This window comes from Periophthalmus magnuspinnatus, chromosome 13 (genome assembly GCF_009829125.3).
Source record: "Periophthalmus magnuspinnatus isolate fPerMag1 chromosome 13, fPerMag1.2.pri, whole genome shotgun sequence".
Classification (NCBI taxonomy): Eukaryota; Metazoa; Chordata; class Actinopteri; order Gobiiformes; family Gobiidae; genus Periophthalmus; species Periophthalmus magnuspinnatus.
Genome location: NC_047138.1, coordinates 29,598,107 through 29,618,199, shown reverse-complemented (window position 1 = coordinate 29,618,199; position 20,093 = coordinate 29,598,107). Strand labels below are relative to the sequence as shown.

Here is a 20,093-nt window from a genome sequence, read left to right as displayed (position 1 = left end):
GGTCACCATGGGAACACGTGTCAGATGCCCCGTCAAGTGAAACCACGCGGGCGAAGGTCAGAGTTCATACCTGCAGGTCCTTCATGTCCTTCTCCAGCCTCAGTCTCTCTCCGGTCTCGCTCTCCAACAGCTGAGACGCAGACTCTCCAGTGTTACGCTCATCCGCCAGCTCTGAAGACAACTCTGAGATCTGGAGGAAACAACGCAGTGGATTTGTATCAGTCAATCAATTAATCAATCAATTAATCAATCAAATAAGTTTATATGTCACTTATGGGCCAATTTAAAGGTCCTATATTACACTAAATTAAGACTAGACTGAAAACCCACCTCTCCTCCCTGGCATTTAATACTAGCTTCACAGGACGTTTTGGTGTTTTTTGACTTTTATGTGAAGCGCTTTGGAGCAAGTCGTTTTTAAATGCGCTACAAAAATAAACTTGAATAGAACTGAAGTCTAATTTTTGCATATTTCCAAAACAACTGTGATATTGTCAATTTTAGATATAACGCATTAAACTTATCCCTGTGTTTATATTTTAAGCAGCGCTACAGTCAAGTGACCTCGGTATTTTCAAAAGAGCCAACTCAACCAACGAGGTGTAACTGCTCACAATATAATGGAGTTTTATAAAGTTTCTCTATTTTATGTGTTGTTTTAGTATTTTTATTTTACGCCTTAACTTCAGTATATTCTAATACTATACTAAGGTAAGATTTAAGCCTATTTTTAACCCTCCTTCCATCCGTTTTCTTTGTCTTATCCTGGGGTCATGGAGACACTAGCCTAAGCATGGACTCCCAGACTTCCATCACCCCAGACGCAAACTGAAAACGCTCCGTTCCACCTTGTGATGTCATCATGTGGTGATACAGGAAGTGCTCCAATGTGTTCAAACTCCACACACCTTCACTAGAATCATTTGGATGATTTCAGCCCTGGAATTAACAATATGTACTGAACTAAAAATAAAAGGAGCTTGGAAACTACCACTTCATGACATCACAAGGTGGAACGGAGGATTTTGAGCTTTGGAGATGTAACAGACTAATAATAAAGTGTGACTCAAACATGTGTGAATGAAACAAAACACAACTTCTGGTCTGTTTTTTGATGCGGTAACGACATTATACCGCGTTTTAAAGCTCACACGAGTCACTTTTGCGTAATTTAAGACCTTTAAATCGCAAAAAGTTATTGTATGAAGCATTTATACCTCTGATATTACCAATACATGGTTTATTTCACAGTGACGGTTGGCTCAAATGTGTCTAAAATACACTTGGAATAAGACAAAAAGCCCAGTTAAAAACACAGAACAGCATTAAAAACACACTATACCATAATGTTCATAGTCATTTATTCTACAGGAGTTGGAGGTGAGCAGAGCGATGCCTTAATGCGCGCCATCATTACCGGGAGAGTGTTTTTCAAGGCTGTTGTTTTCATTATTTCTCGACGTTCTAGATTAATTTTTGGGATAAAAGCGCCGGCAGCAGGTGGCTCACACCTGGAAATCTCTGTGAGCAGCAGGTGAGCGAGGAGCAGCTCATAAAACAAAACACTCACTCACATAATTAAGACTGAGCAAACAAACATATAGTGTCCCCCTTCTCTGTGGGAGGAGGGGGAGACTATGAGAGGAGGAGGGGGAGACTGTGAGAGGAGGGGGAGACTGTGGGAGGAGGGGGAGACTAAAGGAGGAGGGGGAGACTAAAGAGGAGGGGGAGACTATGAGAGGAGGAGGGGAAGACTGCAGGAGGAGGGGGAGACTGCGGGAGGAGGAGCGGGAGACTGTGGGAGGAGGGGGAGACTATGAGAGGAGGAGGGGGAGACTATGAGAGGAGGAGGGGGAGACTAAAGGAGGAGGGGGAGACTGCGGGAGGAGGGGGAGACTGTGGGAGGAGGGGGAGACTATAGGAGGAGGAGCGGGAGACTGTGGGAGGAGGGGGAGACTATGAGAGGAGGAGGGGGAGACTATGAGAGGAGGAGGGGGAGACTACGGGAGGAGGGGGAGACTGCGGGAAGAGGGGGAGACTAAAGGAGGAGAGGGAGACTGCGGGAGGAGAGGAGACTGTGGGAGGAGGGAGAGACTGTGGGAGGAGGGGGAGACTGTAGGAGGAGGGGGAGACTGTAGGAGGAGGGGGAGACTGTAGGAGGAGGGGGAGACTATGAGAGGAGGAGGGGGACACTGTGGAAGGAGGGGGAGACTATGAGAAGAGCGGGAGACTATAGGAGGAGAGGGAGACTGTGGGAGGAACGTGAGACTAAAAGAGGAGGGGGAGACTAAGGGAGGAGACTATGGGAAGAGGGGGAGACAGTAGGAAACTATGGGAAGAGGGGGAGACTGTGGTAGGAGGGGGAGACTGTGGGGGAAGAGGGAGACTGGGAGGAGGAGACTGCAGTAGGAAGGGGAAACTATGGGAAGAGGAGGAAACTATGGGAGGAGTGGGAGACTGTGGGAGGAGGGGGAGACTTTGGAAGGAGGGGGAGACTGTAGGAGGAGGGGGAGACTATGAGAGGAGAAGGGGGACACTGTGGGAGGAGGGGGACACTGTGGGAGGAGGGGGAGACTTTGGAAGGAGGGGGAGACTTTGGAAGGAGGGGGAGACTATGAGAGGAGAAGGGGGACACTGTGGGAGGAGGGGGAGACTGTGAGAAGAGAGGGAGACTATAGGAGGAGTGGGAGACTGTGGGAGGAGGGGGAGACTGTGGGAGGAGTGGGAGACTTTGGAAGGAGGGGGAGACTGTAGGAGGTCCTATATCATGCAAAATCGACTCTTATAAGCTTTAAGTCATGTTATAATGTCGTTACCTCCTCAAAAACAGACCTGGAGTTGTGTTTTTTGTTTCATTCACACATGTTTGAGTCACACTTTATTATTAGTCTAGAACTCCACAGCTTCAAACGCTCTGTTTCACCTTGTGATGTCATGAAGTGGTAGTTTTCAAGTGAACAGCTCCTTTTACCTTTAGCTCAGCAGAGATGGGCATTTCCAGAGCTGAAATGATCCAAATGATTCTAGTGAAGGTGTGTGGAGTTTAAAAACACAGTAGAGCACTTCCTGTATCACCACATGATGACATCACAAGGTGGAACAGAGTGTTTTCTGTTTAAGAGAAGAACTCAGCCTAAATATGCAGGGTTTGTGTGTTAAACGTGTGTGAACGAAACAAAAACACAACTCCAGTTTATCTGTTTGTGATGAGGAAACAACATTATAACATAGATTTGAAAATAATGTAATATGGGCCGTTTAAAAATAAAATACAAATACAACGACAACTAAATCTGCTGAATCTGACCTTAAAATGTTCCCATTAACCCGCTCTACGTGATCCTGGTTTCTTATTCCACTATTTTGTCTCTAAATCAAGATACGAACATTATTAACGGACTTTTTTTTCCCCAAGGTCACTGCAGCTAGCGTTAGCAACAGGTTGATTGACAGCCTTGTTGCTAGGCGATACAGGCGGGGCGCTACTTTCAACACCTTCGCTTGTGATTGGCTCTTTAGTTTCACACTCAGGTTTCAAATAAGGGCACAGGTTGCAGATTAGCCGCACATAAACCACATAAACACGTACAAGTTTGTCTCATCCTCAGTTTATCTCGTGCGAGGCTCATTCTGCGTTCTCATTGGATAACCGTCTTGAGAGTCAAAAAGCCCGAATTACCGCATAAACAACACGTATATACGGCATCTGTTAAATGTGTTTGAAATATCTCACCCTGCTCTCGAAGCGGTCTGTGTTCAGCCGGAGTTCGTTTCGTTCCTTTTCCACTTTTTCCAACTTCTGCTTCAGCTGTTGGATCTCCTCCTGTTAAAAACACCCACGTTTAGTAAAAGTAAGAGAAAACATTTGGCAGTGTGAGCGAGTGTATGTGCTCTTAAATATATGGAGTTTATAAAGTGGATTAGACCGATTATAAACGGTATAATAATGTAATAAAATCTCACGTCTTTTCCGCGTATCTGCTCCTCGGTCAGCTGCACCTCGATCAGCGGCCTGACCGTCGTGAACAGCTTCCACCAGGGCCAACCTTTGACCCCTCGGTTCTTCTTTATGTTCTTCTGAATGCAGCGGATCGCCAAGTCCTGGATCTGACACACAAACACACACATATGTTAATAAATACACTAAATACTACACATTATATACTAAGTACTGCGTGTTTTCTTCACAAATAGGCTAGAAAAAGTCACATTTTAAGAAGTTTTAAGACTCTATTAAAGGGCATGTACCTGATATTTTTAGTTGAGCAAAAATAAGAGAAAGTGCGCGTTAGAATGCTAGTTGTCGTTAGCTTCAGCGTGCCGGTAAAACTCCGCTCTAGTGTCTGAGAGTTGTGAAAAGCACTTATAAACTCATCATGGTGAATGGTTAGAATGTTCTGAATGCATAAGGTAAGTGAGGAGTGAACTAATCATGAAGTAGTTCTGATTTTTATGTTTTTAAGAGTAAAAATCAGGCACGGGCGCGTTTAAAAATGTCCAACAGAGTCTTCATCAGTGTCATAAGGGTCAGGGCTGATGATCTGGGAAATGTATGATTTTTATGAAAACCTTTGATCATTTTAAAAGAATAAGACTTTGGCACGATGTCAATTGTGAATTTAAGTTAATTAAAATGTAGTTTAGATTCAAAAAGTTTAAAACATTAATTAATTCATACATGTACATTGCTGTAGGTTGTAGGAGTCAAGACATCTGTGTTTAAGATGTTGATTAAAATAAATGGATTTTGTTATGTTATTGTACTGTGGAGTTGATATGTGTTGGTAGGGTTGGGCTTACATAAACACACAGCTTCAGCCCAATCCTTTTTTGGTCATAATTAATAAAGAAAATGTTTTGTTTTGTCTTTCTCAATACAATAAAACTCATTCATTCATTCAAAGGTCCTATAATACACTAAAGCGACTTGTGAGTTTTTAGTCGTGTTCTAATGTCGTTACCTCCTCAAAAACAGACCTGGAGTTGTGTTTTGTTTCATTCACACATGTTTGATTCACACTTTATTATTAGTCTGTAACATCTCCAAAGCTCAAAATGTTTTGTTCCACCTTGTGATGTCATGAAGTGGTATAGTTTTCACGTTAACAGCTCCTTTTACCTTTTGTTCAGTAGAGATCGGCAATTCCAGGGCTGAAATCATCCAAATGATTCAAGAAATGAAGGTGTGTGGAGTTTAAAAACACAGCGGAGCACTTCCTGTATTACCACATGATGACATCACAAGGTGGAACAGAGCGTTTTCTGTTTGAGACAAAAACTCAGCCTAAAAACGCAGGGTTTGCATGAATGAAACAAAACTCCATGTATGTTTTCGAAGAGGAAACAACATCATAACGTAGATCAGTAAACGGCGCGACACAGCCCCTCTCACTCCCGTCTCCTCCCTCTCTTTCCTCCGCCACAGCAGCAGAGGAGGTGAGGGGCTGAGTCAACATCCGCGTCTCCGCTCGCTCCAAAACAGTTTTAACTTTTGACGAATGGCCCAGGCAGCGACCGTTCCGGCAAAAATGGAAGCATCAGTGCTGGGAGTGAGTGCGCGGAAGAGACATTAGGAGCCATCAAGCAGAGCCGCGGGGATGTGGAGGGACGATTACACACTACAATTGGGACTAAGTGCTCTCAGCGCGATCATGAACACAACCTGTTACAGCATTAAGCCCCATTCACACAGTCATGAAGAGCCGGCCTAACGTAATGAGAGGACGCTCTATCAGACAGACGAGAGCAGACACAATCAAGGGCTTTAGGAGAGGGGCTGGTCATTTCCAACGGGATTAGAGCAGACGTGGCTAATGTTATAATAATACGTGAAGCGCAAAGATTTCGACCATTTTTAAGTCTTTATTTTCAGACCGTTTCACTCATGGATGTTTAAAGAGGAGCATATCTGGATTATCATGTTTTCCTTTTATTGTTTTGAAAATGCTAAATTCGTCCAAAACAACGTATTAACTTGTTTTATAAGTTTCGGTTTTGTTTTCCCTTTGCACATCGTGTCAGGTTTGTGAAGTTGTAGTCTACAGATTCTTACAGCTAAACATAAACACATTTTACTTCTACGGGGTATTAACTGTTAACAGGAAACATTTAGATCACCATGTTTCCTTTTATTGTTTTTGAAAATGATATATTCACCCAAAAATCATGTAGTACTTGGTTTTGTAGTACATATCATGCAGTACTCCAGTTTTTTGGCTGTTTTTGACCAGAAAACAAGAAATATGGCTTGTAGTACAGTGCTATTACAATACAATATATATCATTTAGTATCACATAAAAGTTGATTTTGTGTGTAGTATCACTTAAATCAGACCTATGGGGTATTAAAGAGGAGGTATTTTACTTCTGTGGGGTATTAAAGAGGAGGTATTTACTTCTATGGGGTATTAAAGAGGAGGTATTTACTTCTATGGGGTATTAAAGAGGAGGTATTTACTTCTATGGGGTATTAAAGAGGAGGTATTTACTTCTGTGGGGTATTAAAGAGGAGGTATTTACTTCTGTGGGGTATTAAAGAGGAGGTATTTTACTTCTGTGGGGTATTAAAGAGGAGGTATTTACTTCTGTGGGGTATTAAAGAGGAGGTATTTACTTCTATGGGGTATTAAAGAGGAGGTATTTACTTCTATGGGGTATTAAAGAGGAGGTATTTACTTCTATGTGGTATTAAAGAGGAGGTATTTACTTCTATGTGGTATTAAAGAGGAAGTATTTTACTTCTATGGGGTATTAAAGAGGAGGTATTTACTTCTATGTGGTATTAAAGAGGAAGTATTTTACTTCTATGGGGTATTAAAGAGGAGGTATTTACTTCTATGGGGTATTAAAGAGGAAGTATTTTACTTCTATGGGGTATTAAAGAGGAGGTATTTACTTCTATGGGGTATTAAAGAGGAAGTATTTTACTTCTATGGGGTATTAAAGAGGAGGTATTTACTTCTATGGGGTATTAAAGAGGAAGTATTTTACTTCTATGTGGTATTAAAGAGGAAGTATTTTACTTCTATGGAGTATTAAAGAGGAGGTATTTACTTCTATGGGGTATTAAAGAGGACGTATTTACTTCTATGGGGTATTAAAGAGGAGGTATTTACTTCTATGGGGTATTAAAGAGGAGGTATTAAGTTGTTTTTGGAGTGATTCACTTTTGAGTAATCTTTTATCGCTTATTTTCAAGACGCCATTTTGCCGTTCAACCGTTTTCACCTGATACACTGTGACGTACGCACTTCATTATCCAGTTTTATTTTTTTAATCGGTGACACGTGTAGGATTCAGCTACTCGCTAGTGTGATGCGCAGCTATCCACAGGGGGCGCCGTCAGCTACATGGCTCTTTGTCGTGATGACGTTTACGGCGATGTTAGCTCCCACTGGACACCGCCGTTTTCTATAGGAGAAACCAGCTGACTTGTTTCTTTTATTAAGTCGTTTTAGGTGAATATTGAGATTTAAAATGTGTAAATTATAACACGACGATCCTTTTGTGTCGTAGATTATTAGTGTAGAGCGACACAAGTGCAGTACGTCGTCTTTGACCCGTGAGCTGTTCGTTTGCGTCCAGAAGCGGCGTACATGTTTACTCGTTTGTTCCGTGTTGGAAGTATTAAATCCTTCATGTATTTCGTGCATAACATCACTCACACTTACACTTGTCCCTGTATTATCAGACACATGCCCTTTCCGTGTCCTTCACTCCAGGCTCCACCAGCTCCTCCACCAGCTCCTCCACCAGCTCCTCCACCTGTTTCCTCTTTGTATCTCCAGGCTACTGTTTAATTAGGCTGCCATTCGAGGGGTCCCATGTGCCCTCTCTCTTCTCTTTCATTCTTTCTCTCTCCCATCCAATCCCCATCTCTCTTTTCTCCCATCTCCTCTTCTCTCTCTCTTCCCCCTCTTCTCTTCCCTTTCTCCATTCTTTCCTGCATCTCTTTTCCCCTCGTTCTTCCATCTCCTCCCTTTCTCTCAGTCCCTCTTTCGCTTTTCTCAATCTCCCCACTTACCTTCCTCCTCCTCCTTTCTTCTCAATCTTTCCCCTCCACTCCCTCCTCCCTCTCCTTTCTCCCTCTCCAGTCACTTTCTGTACATCCCCCTCTAACCCACTCTCCCTTTCCTTCTTTCTCCCTCATCCCTCCTTCTCGCCATCTGCCCTTCTCCCTACCCTCCTCTGCTCTTCTTCCCTCCCTCTCTCCTCCCATCTTTCTCCATTTTTCTTCATCCCCCTCTTCCCCACTCCTTTCTCCCTCATCCCTCCCTCTCACTTTCTATCCTTCTCCCTACCCTCTTTTCTTTCCCCCTCCTTCTGTTCTTCCTCTCTCCCCATCTCTTCCCTAACCACTTCTCCACTCTCCCTCTCCTCCCCTTCCTCTGTCACTCTCACCCTCTTCCTTTCTTCTTCCTCCCCTTCCTCCTTTTCCCTCCCTCTGTCTCTCTCCCCCCCTCTGTCTCTCTCCCCCTCTTCTTCTCTCCTCCCCCCTCTCTCTCCCCCTCTCCTTCCCTCCCTCCCTCTCTCTTTCTCCCCCCCTCCTTCTCTTCTCTCTCTCCCCCTCTTTTCTTCCGTCCCTCCCTCTCTCCTCCCCTCTCTTTGTCTCTCTCCCCCCTCCTTCTCTTCTCTCTCCCCCTCTTTTCTTCCGTCCCTCCCTCTCTCACCCCTCTCTTCTTCTCTCCTCCCCTCCCTCTCTGTCTGGGTCCCTCTCCCCCCTCTCTGTTCTTCTCCCCCTCTCCTTCTCTCCTCTCTCCCCCCTCCATCTCTCCTTTCCTCTCCTTCTTTCCCCTCTCTCTCTGTCCGTCTCCCCCTCTCCTTCTCTCCTCTCTCTCTCCCCCCCTCTCCATCTCTCCTTCCCTCTCCTTCTTTCCCTTCTCTCTCTCTGTCTGTCTCCCCCTCTCCTTCTCTCCTCTCTCTCTCTCCCCCCCTCCATCTCTCCTTCCCTCTCCTTCTTTCCCCTCTCTCTGTCTGTCTCCCCCTCTCCTTCTCTCCTCTCTCTCTCCCCCCCTCTCCATCTCTCCTTCCCTCTCCTTCTTTCCCCTCTCTCTCTCTGTCTGTCTCCCCCTCTCCTTCTCTCCTCTCTCTCCCCCCCCTCTCCATCTCTCCTTCCCTCTCCTTCTTTCCCCTCTCTCTCTCTGTCTGTCTCCCCCTCTCCTCTCTCTCTCTCCCCCCTCCATCTCTCCTTCCCTCTCCTTCTTTCCCCTCTCTCTCTGTCTGTCTCACCCTCTCCTTCTCCTCTCTCCTCCCGTCTCTCCCTCTCTCACCCCTCTCCTCCTCTCTCCTCCCCTCCCTCTTTCACACTGACAGAATGTGATACTAGTTTGAGTTGGCGTTTTCCCAGAGCAGCCAAACAAAGATGGAGAGAGACTCATTGATTTAGTTCTTTAGTTGTAACGAAGCAGAGACTCGTCTGTCCCAAAGGCCCCAAGAAAATATGTATGTAGAGCCTATTCACATCCAAACAAGTTTAAAGAGGGGGTATTTTACATCTATGGGGTGGAAAAGAGAGGTATTTTACATCTATGGGGTAGAAAAGAGAGGTATTTTACATCTATGGGGTAGAAAAGAGAGGTATTTTACATCTATGGGGTAGAAAAGAGAGGTATTTTACATCTATGGGGTAGAAAAGACAGATATTTTACATCTATGGGGTATTAAAGAGGAGGTGTTTACTTCTATGGGGTATTAAAGAGGAGGTATTTACTTCTACGGGGTATTAAAGAGGAGGTATTTACTTCTATGGGGTATTAAAGGGGAGGTATTTACTTCTAAGGGGTATTAAAGAGGAGGTATTTTACTTCTATGGGGTATTAAAGAGGAGGTATTTACTTCCATGGGGTATTAAAGAGGAGGTATTTACTTCTATGGGGTATTAAAGAGGAGGAATTTTACTTCTATGGGGTATTAAAGTGGAGGTATTTAATTCTATGGGGTATTAAAGAGGAGGTATGTTACTTCTATGGGGTATTAAAGAGGAGGTATTTACTTCCATGGGGTATTAAAGAGGAGGTATTTACTTCCATGGGGTATTAAAGAGGAGGTATTTACTTCTATGGGGTATTAAAGAGGAGGAATTTTACTTCTATGGGGTATTAAAGAGGAGGAATTTTACTTCTATGGGGTATTAAAGAGGAGGTATTTACTTCTATGGGGTATTAAAGAGGAGGAATTTTACTTCTATGGGGTATTAAAGTGGAGGTATTTACTTCTATGGGGTATTAAAGAGGAGGTATTTACTTCTGTGGGGTATTAAAGAGGAGGTATTTACTTCTAAGGGGTATTAAAGAGGAGGTATTTACTTCTAAGGGGTATTAAAGAGGAGGTATTTACTTCTATGTGGTACTTTGCTTTCTGTGCTAAGTCACCGTGCATCCCTCTAATGAAACTACCGCACATCACATCAGGTTTGTGAAGTCGTAGTGCAGTTTTGTATCATATTTCTGTATATTTATGGAGAGTTGTCGCGTGGGAGCGTGCGTGATGTGGCCTTGTGGGCGGAGCTTTACACAGAATCTCAGAGCTAAACATAAGGAAGAGTTAAAAAGCGCTGGGGAGAGATCGCTAAACTACTCAAACATGCATCTAAAACCTCTTCAGGCGTGTTTTTGGCGAGGATAACGTGACATTCTAACACGGTAGAAAACTGCAAAAGGTTTAGCGTTTCAAATATTTCGATACTTTTTGGTGTAATCCCTCATTTACGTAGGAGTGGTCCAAGGTAGAGCGGGTTTCAAATGACTTTTTAATGACTTTCTTATTCCGTAAAGCACTTTGAATTACCTTGTGTACGACTTGCGCTGTAAAAATAAACTTGCCCTGCCAAACGTAGTAAATCAGGACAGTTTTTTTGAAATGGAGACGGTTCAACTGCCATCCAGAAGTCACCGTCCTGACAAATGTGTGTACGCGTAAACTCGCTCCAAACTCAGTCTATTAACATAAGTTTGGTGACTTTGGAGCAGCCCAAGGTCTCCACGTGAACCTCATCTCCTCAGGTAAACACTGCACCCGGAGGACGTGTAAAAAAGGCCCGGGATGTGTTTAGTCGTGTAGTGAACAAAGACAAGCGGCTGATGGATTTTACACATCGTAGACGCTTTGTTTGAGGAGAAAATAAAAGCATCCAGACTGTGTGAAACAAAAGCATGTCTGGAACTTCGCAAAACTAAACTTGCTGCGATTTTCGAGTTTACAAAGTTTGGAGAATTGATGGGATTGGTGATTAATGCAGTTATAGAGTTTGCAGAAGGAGGTTGTCTGCGCTTTTCTCTCAACTGGATGTAACAAAAGTCTAATTTCTCGGCTCGTTCCGCCGCTTCAACAAGTCAGATTCAAATGTCCGTCATGATACTCTGTGGTTTCCTGATCTTTCCGTGAGATCGATAAACGCGTAGAACGGTAATAAGGATTGAGGAACTATAAGGAAACGACAGCGTGACACCATCCCAGACAGTAGTTTCCGTGTTTCTGTGGGGCAATACAAGACGCAGGGTTAAACATGGCCGCCCGCTGGAGTCAAAGGGTCGTGCTCAATGACGGATGTTGCGAGTTTAGCCTTTGCGCGACAAGAACGAGTGGAACGGAGCGGCCGCGAAGGAGGCAAGGGAATAATAAATAAATTACCGACTGTAAACGCTAAAGTTTGTGCTTCTAGGAGCGTCTGACCCATGTTTTAAGTCGCTCACATGCTCGTTCACGTCGTACTATGTGATCGCTCTAACCAATCAGAGTGTAGCTAGAGCGACAGAGCGTAGCCGAAGCTAACGATTAAAAAAAACGCTTTCTTAAGACAACAGATGGATGGATTTTGGGTTGAGAAAAAGTTTATGATCTGAAAATAAGTAAAAATCGCCCAAAAAAAACGGTGCCCTGTCAGTCCTTTCGCTCTATGACACAAATCCTTTCTGGGCAGGAGGGATTTTTTCGCTGCAGTACCAATGAGTGGCCACTAGTCCAACTCAAGACGGCTCTGAGCGGGTAATACCATATCCACTTATTTTAATACATCTATAAAAGTTCAAGCTAAAAGTTCAAGCTAAAACATGTTCCTGACTCATGGTTCAAAATCAGATACAGCCTCAATCAGCATCACATTTGTCAAACTCAAGGCCCGTGGGTCGAATTCGGCCCGCCACGGCATTTCATATGGCCCGCGACAAAGTAAATTAAAAGGTTTGACTGTTTTAAAATGTCAGTTTATCATTAGATACACAGTTAAACAGACATTTTTTCATATCTATGCAAATCCATATGTAATATTTGTAACTTGAAAAAGCAATAAATATAGAAACAGTTAATTAACAAGATTAAAACGCAGTAACATTTATCTTACAGTTACGTCTGGCCTTTTGAGAGCAGCCATTTTGTTTATGTGGCCCTCTGTGACAATGAGTTTGACAACCCTGCTTTAAAGTATCAAAAATCACATACTAATTGATACTAAAACTAGTATTGAAAGTACATACTCATTTGAGCAGGTATCGATACTAAAATGTCACATTGACAGGACAGAAATGAACCTTTCCTGAATATCTTTAGAATGATGTTGAGCTGCATCTTTCACAAGTTTAAGACAAATAGACGAGTTTATACCATGGAGCAGTGTGAACCTACTGCACACTGAGGGAGTACACAGATATAAGGACACATGGAAATAGAAAAAGTACTACCATACTACCACAGTGATGTATACATTTTAGTCTGGTGACAACACTAAGCCCTCGTCTCCACATGTGTTTTTATATTTATCTCATGAGCCTAAAGTCAAACGAAGGACAAACTGAAAAGAATAGCGTCATTAGGCCGTGGTATAATTGAGTTGGTTGTTGTTGAGGAGAGTCTCCACCTCACAGAGAGAGAAAGAGAGAGAGACATTATAAAGAGCTCAGGCTGCTCTAAAGGGAACAGAGAGAGAGGGAGAGAAAGAGAGGAGAGAGGAGAGAGGGAGAAGAGAGAGAGGGAGAGACAGAGAGAGAAAGAGACACATTATAAAGAGCTCAGGCTGCTCCAAAGGGAACGCAAGGGCTGGGGACGATACATCACAACACAGAGAGAAGAGAGGGAGAGAGAAGGGGAAGAGAGGAGAGAGAGGGGGAAAGAGTGAGAGAGAGGAGAAAGAGAGGGAAGAGAAGAGGGAGAGAGGGGGAGGAGAGGAGATAAAGAGGACAGAGGAAAGAGAAAGGGGGGAAAAGAGAAATTGGAACAAGAGAAGGTGAATAGGGAGAGAGGGAAGACAGTAGAGGGAGGGAGAAGAGAGGAGAGAGTGAAAAGAGAGGAAAGAGAGGAGAGCGATAGGAAAGACAGAGGGGGAAGAGGAGATAGGGAGGAAAAAGAGAAGGCAAAGAGGAAGAGAGGGAAGACAGTAGAGGGGGGAAGGGAGGAGAGAGGGAAGAGAGAGGGAGAGAGGAGAAAGAAGGGAAGAGAGGAGTGAGAGGGGGAGGGTTATAGAAAGAGAAACAGAGAGAGGGGGAGAGAGAGGGAGAAAGTGCAAGAAAGGGAGAAAGGGAAGACAGTAGAGGGGGGAAGAGAAGGGTGACAGGGGAGTTATAGAGAGAGAAACAGAGAGGGGGAAGAGAGGAGAAAGGGAAGAGGAGAGAGAGGGGACAGAGTGAGAGAGAGGAGAGACAGGGACAGCGTGAGAGAGAAGGTGACGAGAAAAAGGAAAGGGGGGAAAGGGGAGAGAGAGGGGGAAGAGAGGAATGAGGAAACAGAGGAGAAAGAAGAGAGAGAGGAAAGAGCGAAGGTGAAGAGAGAGAGTGAGGGAAGACAGTAGAGACATGGGGAAGAGAGGAGAGAAAGGGGGATAGAGAGAGAGACAGAGAGAGGGGGAGAGAGAGGGAGAAAAAAAACGCAGACTGTATTTGCAGCGGTCTTTACCTTCCTCTTCTTGAAGGCCTGTCGAGCCAGAAACCCCCGACACGCCGCCTGGAACAGAGAGATGTTTGTGCGAGTCTGGAGGTCTCTCTGCTCCTCCAGTCTGGAGAGAGTCCCCGCTCTGAAGAACACCTACAGACACAGACACACACGTTTACGGTTTTACTTTAGATTCACAAAATAATGTCGCTATTCAATCCTAAAGATACAATAGTTGGACCTAAACCTTAAATGGTGAAAAAACAAACAGATACAAGAAGAACAAAAGGCTCAACTCTGAACTAAACTCAAAATATCAGATCATTAAAATACGATATACAACACAATATGATGGATAGATCTACATAAGGAGAGAGGAAAGAAGAGGGGTGGAGGGGAGAGAGAAGAGAGAGAAGAGAGAGGTGAGACAGAGAGAGAAAGTAGAGATGGAGCAGAGAGCAGAGAGAGGGGGGTAGAAGGAGAGGTTTGGGTTTGGGAAGAAAGAGTAAAGAGAGAGAAGAGAGAGAATGAGAGAAAGTGGAGAAGTGAGGAAGGAGGGAAGAAAGAGGGAGAGGGGGGAGAAGGAGGGATTAGAAAAAGAGAGGTAACAGTATGGAGAAAGAGAGAGAGCAAGAGATAATGAGAAGGGAGGTAGGGAGAGGGGATGACGGAGAGAGGTGAGAATAGGAAAGACAAAGAGAGAAAGAGAGAGAAGTGAGAGGAAAACAAGAGAAGAGAGAGGGAGCAGAGAGAAGAGAGGGGGTAGGAGGAGAGGTTTGGGTATGGATAGAAAGAACAGAAAGAAAGGAAAAAGAAAGACAATGACAAAAAGTGGGGAAGTGGGGAAGGAGGGAAGAAATAGAGAGAGAGGTCGATGAAGGAGGGAGGGCAAAAAAGACAGGTAACAGTATGGAGGGAGATCAAGCAGGAGATAATGAGAAGGGAGGGACAGAGAGGAGGAATGAATGACAGAGAGGTGAGAATAGGAAAGAGACTAAGAGAAAGAGAAAGGTGAGGAGAGGTGAGAGGTAAGACAGAGAGAGGAAGATGATAGAAAAAGAGAGAGGGAGCAGAGAGAGGAGAGAAGAGAGGGAGGATGAGGTAGAAAGAGAGGTTTGGGTATGGACAGAAAGAGCAGAGGGAGAGAGAGAGAAAGAGCCAGAGACAAATATAAAGAGGTCGTTGAACATATTCATCCAGGAGTCGCCCACAGCAAATAATTAAAATAAAAAAGTGTTCTAGTCATTCAAAAACACAAATTATCAACTACAATACAATGCTCTAGAGAAGGAGAGAGGGAGGAGGAGAGACGGAGGAGGAGAGAAGGTGGAGGAGAGACGGAGGAGGAGAGAGAGAGGAGAAGAGACGGTGGAGGAGAGACGGAGGAGGAGAGATGGAGGAGGGGAGACGGTGGAGGGGAGACGGTGGAGGGGAGACGGAGGAGGAGAGATGGAGGAGGGGAGACGGAGGAGGGGAGACGGAGGAGGAGAGGCGGAGGAGGAGAGACGGAGGAGGAGAGAAGGTGGAGGAGAGACAGAGGAGGGGAGACGGAGGAGGAGAGACGGAGGAGGAGAGACGGAGGAGGGGAGACAGAGGAGGAGAGACGGAGGGGGAGAGACAGAGGAGGAGAGACAGAGGAGGAGAGACAGAGGAGGAGAGACAGAGGAGGAGAGAAGGTGGAGGAGAGAGAGAGGAGAAGAGACGGTGGAGGAGAGACGGAGGAGGAGAGACGGAGGAGGGGAGACAGAGGAGGAGAGACAGAGGAGGAGAGAAGGTGGAGGAGAGACAGAGGAGGAGAGATGGCAGAGGAGAGACAGGAGGAGAGACGGTGGAGGAGAGACAGAGGAGGAGAGACGGCAGAGGAGAGACAGAGGAGAGACAGAGGAGGAGCGACGGTGGAGGAGAGACAGAGGAGGAGAGACAGAAGAGAGACAGAGGAGGAGAGACAGAAGAGAGACAGAGGAGGAGAGACAGAAGAGAGACAGAGGAGGAGAGACAGAAGAGAGACAGAGGAGGAGAGACAGAGGAGAGACAGAGGAGAGACAGAGGAGAGACAGAGGAGGAGACACGGAGGAGGAGGAGAGATGGCAGAGAGAGGCACTTCTAGCTCCATTCATTGTCAGTGGATCTTTCCAAGTGGATCCTTTAGAGGACGGTGGGACTGAGGCTACGGAGCGAGTGGGAGTTTTAACTTCTCTTCAGTAAGAAAGAGGGAATAAGGAGCCAAGAGGAGCCTAGTGCTGGAATGAGCCGTTTAACTGTCAGACTGCAGATGTTTTGAGCTGGATTCTGGTTAATATCTCTTAACAGATATTCAGAAATCAACATTTGTGAATCAGAAGTTTGGAGAGCTTCTTTAGAGCTAAATAGACCCCGCCCTCCACGTTATGACATCATTAAAGGGCCCGTATTACACCGTTTTCAGATGTTACGCTATAATGTGATCTTCTCGTCACAAACAGACCTGGAGTTGTGTTTTGTTTATCCACACATGTTTAACACACCTTTAAAACCCTTTCTTCTTTCAAACAGAAAACGCCCTGTTCCACCTTATGATGTCACGCGGTGATACAGGAAGTGCTCCGCTGTGTTTTTAAACTCCACACACCTTCACTAGAATCATTTGAATTCGTTCAGCTTTGGAATTGCCGATCTCTACTGAACTAAAAGATAAAATGTAGCTGCGAATTTGAAAACGACCACTTCGTGACATCACAAGGTGGAACAGAGTGTATCATACAAGATTACTCCAACGTGTGTGAATGAAATCGATGTTTTTGATTTTATAACATGACTTAAAGCTCGCAAGAGTCAATTTTGTGTCATATGGGACCTTAAATATCTGCTTAATAAAGACGTCTACTTTCTCTCTCATCAAATAAACCAAAAACACTATATTTTTCACTGCCAAACCTGATAAAAAAGTTGCTAACGAACAACTTTTGGGAACCAGCGCTGCCAGCCGCGCCTCCAGTGTACATTCTCTGCCCACTAAATTGGCCGGCTCCTTCTCAACGTACTTTTATTAATTCAAATATTCTGACCTTCCTTTTGAAAACAGGCGGCGGATCGATATCTCGGCGCGGTCCTTTCACCTAACGAGGGGAAAACTCCAATTCCCCCACGGCGGCTCTGCACCTGAACGCCCCCTGCGCCTTCGCCTAATGCGGTGCGGCGTGGAGCGGGGGGCTTTATGGAGCTGTCTGTACGAGCCTCTGCTATCTCCGGTGACAAACGACCAAAGCGGACACGGCTACTTCTGTTCTGAATGAGAATGAGCGCACAAGACTCGGTACAAAAGCGTATATTTAAAGGGGAGTTTGAGTGACTTAAGGTCCCGGGCTCGGTCGTGGTTTGAGTCCGGTTTAGTCCTGGAGTCCTCGAATGTGAATAATCCAGAAAGTGTCGGCCAGTACCAAACCCATCGATCACTTTTATGTGAGGTAGAAGAAGTTTCCAAGTTTGCGAACTCCACGCGGAAGAAATGAACCCAGAACTTTCTCGCTGTGAGGACTGAACCACAAACCTACTATGTCAACGTATGAAGTTAAATACATTGAAGTTGAATCTTATTTCTATCAGATTATCCGTTACTTTAGCCTGAATAACAACCATAGACTCTATATAAATGGACAGAGCTAACCTGCTAGCCGCTGCGTTACAAACAAGCTCTGGCTCCGGTTCACTTTCTATTGAAAAACCGCCGCTCCTCTCTCTGTAACTGCTGCTGTCAGACTCCTCATTTTGTTCTGTATTAACTCGCTCTACATGATTCCGGCGTTTTTATTTCGCAAATCAAGATATGAACATTAATAACAGACGAATCAGCCGCCGTCATTCCCCCGAGGTCGCTCTCACTAGCGTTAGCAACAGGTTTAAATTGACAGTGTTGCTAAAATGCCCGCTCTCTGCTAAACCAGCGGTGCAGGCGGGAAGAGGCGTTACCTTCAACAGCCTCGCTCCGGATTGGCTCTTTGGTTGCTATGATACTCGCAGTCGGAATTCTAAATATGAAACTAGCTTCAAATTAGCCGCTGTAACTGCTAGCCTCGATGAGCTTCATTTGACAAACCCGTCGCACTCACTTAGTTCACTTCTTTACACAGTCTACGATCACAATATAAGTTTCCCAATTTTAACTTCCCAACTCTGCCAAAACCTTTAGCCTCCAAATGAGCCTTTTGTGCCGTTCTAAAGTATAAACGATGCTTTAGTTTTGTTAAAGGCACATTTCTTTCTTACTCACTGTACAGGCCTGTGCTCTGAACGTGACCCAGATTCTCCACTGACTTTAACCAGGGCTAAACTCTGCTCCCCTGGGTCTGTCCCTGAACTATGAGCCCCTGGAGAACATCTGTCACCACCAGAGGAGAGACAGAGGAGAGGAGAGGAGAGGAGGGGGAGAGGAGAGGGAGAGACAGAGGAGAGGAGAGGGAGAGGAGAGAAAGAGGAGAGGAGAGAGGAGAGAGGAGGGGGAGAGGAGAGGAGAGGAGAGGAGAGGGAGAGACAGAGGAGGGGGAGAGACAGGTGAGAAAGAGGAGCGACAGAGGAGAGGGAGAGACAGAGGAGAGAAAGAGGAGAGACAGAGGAGAGAAAGAGGAGGGAGAGAGACAGAGGAGAGAAAGAGGAGGGGGAGAGACAGAGGAGAGAAAGAGACAGAGGAGAGGGAGAGGAGAGGGAGAGGAGAGAGACAGAGGAGAGAAAGAGGAGAGACAGAGGAGAGAAAGAGGAGAGGGAGAGGAGAGAAAGAGGAGAGGGAGAGGAGAGGGAGAGACAGAGGAGAGAAAGAGACAGAGAGAAAGAGGAGAGGGAGAGGAGAGGAGGGGGAGAGGAGAGGGAGAGGAGAGAAAGAGGAGAGGAGAGGAGAGGGAGAGGAGAGGGAGAGGAGAGAAAGTGGAGAGGAGAGGGAGAGGAGAGGGAGAGACAGAGGAGAGAAAGAGACAGAGAGAAAGAGGAGAGGGAGAGGAGAGGAGAGAAAGAGGAGAGGGAGACACAGAGGAGAGAAAGAGGAGGGAGAGAGACAGAGGAGAGAAAGAGGAGAGGAGAGGGAGAGGAGGGGGAGAAGAGAGGAGAGAGGAGAGAGGAGGGGGAGAGGAGAGGAGAGGGAGAGGAGAGGAGAGGGAGAAGAGAGGGAGAGGAGAAAGAGGAGAGGAGAGAGAGGAGAGGAGAGACAGAGGAGAGGAGAGAAAGAGGAGAGGAGAGGGAGAGGAGGGGGAGAGGAGAGGAGAGGAGAGGGAGAGGAGAGGAGAGGGAGAGGAGGGGGAGAGGAGAGGAGAGGAGAGGAGAGGAGAGGGAGAGGAGGGGGAGAGGAGAGGAGAGGAGAGAAGAGGAGAGGGAGAGACAGAGGAGGGGGAGAGGAGAGGAGAGGAGAGGAGAGGAGAGGGAGAGACAGAGGAGGGGGAGAGACAGGTGAGAAAGAGGAGAGACAGAGGAGAGGAGAGGGAGAGGAGAGGGAGAGACAGAGGAGAGAAAGAGACAGAGAGAAAGAGGAGAGGGAGAGGAGAGGAGAGAAAGAGGAGAGGGAGAGACAGAGGAGAGGGAGAGGAGAGGAGAGACAGAGGAGAGAAAGAGGAGAGGGAGAGACAGAGGAGAGAAAGAGGAGGGAGAGAGACAGAGGAGAGAAAGAGGAGGGGGAGAGACAGAGGAGAGAAAGAGGAGAGGGAGAGACAGAGGTGAGAAAGAGGAGATTAAGTGGAGAGGGAGAGACAGAGGGGAGAAAGAGGAGGGGGGAGAGGAGGAAGGACAGAGAGACAGAGGAGAGAAAGAGGAGGGGAGAGAAAGAGGAGGGGGAGAGAGGAGGAAGGAGAGACAGACAAAGGAGAAAGAGAGAAGGGGGAGAGAGGAGGAAGGAGAGAGACAGAGGAGAGAAAGAGGAGGGGGAGAGAGAGAGGAAGGAGAGGCAGACAGAGGAGAGAGAGAGGAGGGGGAGAGAGGAGGAAGGAGAGAGAGACCGAGGAGAGAAAGAGAAGGGGAGAGAGGAGGAAGGAGAGAGAGACAGAGGAGAGAACGAGAGGGAGAGAGAGGGATGGAAGGGGAATATAGAGAGAGGCAGAGAAAGGGGTAGAAAGAGGGAGATAGAACCAGAGAGGTGAGAGAGAAGGGGTGGAGAGAGAAGGAGAGAAAGACGGAAGGAAGGGGGAGAAAGAAAGAAAGATTGGGGGAGGGAGAGAGAGAGGGAGAAAGAGGCAGATATAGAGGAAGAGGGAGATCAAGGGAGGAAGGGGGGGGTTGGAGAA

General features: G+C 46.0%; 1 protein-coding gene across 11 annotated transcripts in view; it reads right to left on the bottom strand.

The window, feature by feature from the left end:
- The window catches only part of myo18ab (myosin XVIIIA b), a 189,784-nt gene that overhangs the window by 73,422 nt on the left and 96,269 nt on the right, over positions 1-20,093 (bottom strand). For all 11 annotated transcript variants that reach the window (XM_055225936.1, XM_055225937.1, XM_033976697.2 and 8 more), the window contains 4 exons: positions 13,882-14,010; positions 3,964-4,107; positions 3,734-3,823; positions 71-190 (listed from right to left, as the gene is read on the bottom strand). In XM_055225936.1, the coding sequence (XP_055081911.1) occupies positions 71-190; positions 3,734-3,823; positions 3,964-4,107; positions 13,882-14,010 (483 nt within the window). The remainder of the gene's footprint in view (positions 1-70; positions 191-3,733; positions 3,824-3,963; positions 4,108-13,881; positions 14,011-20,093) is intronic.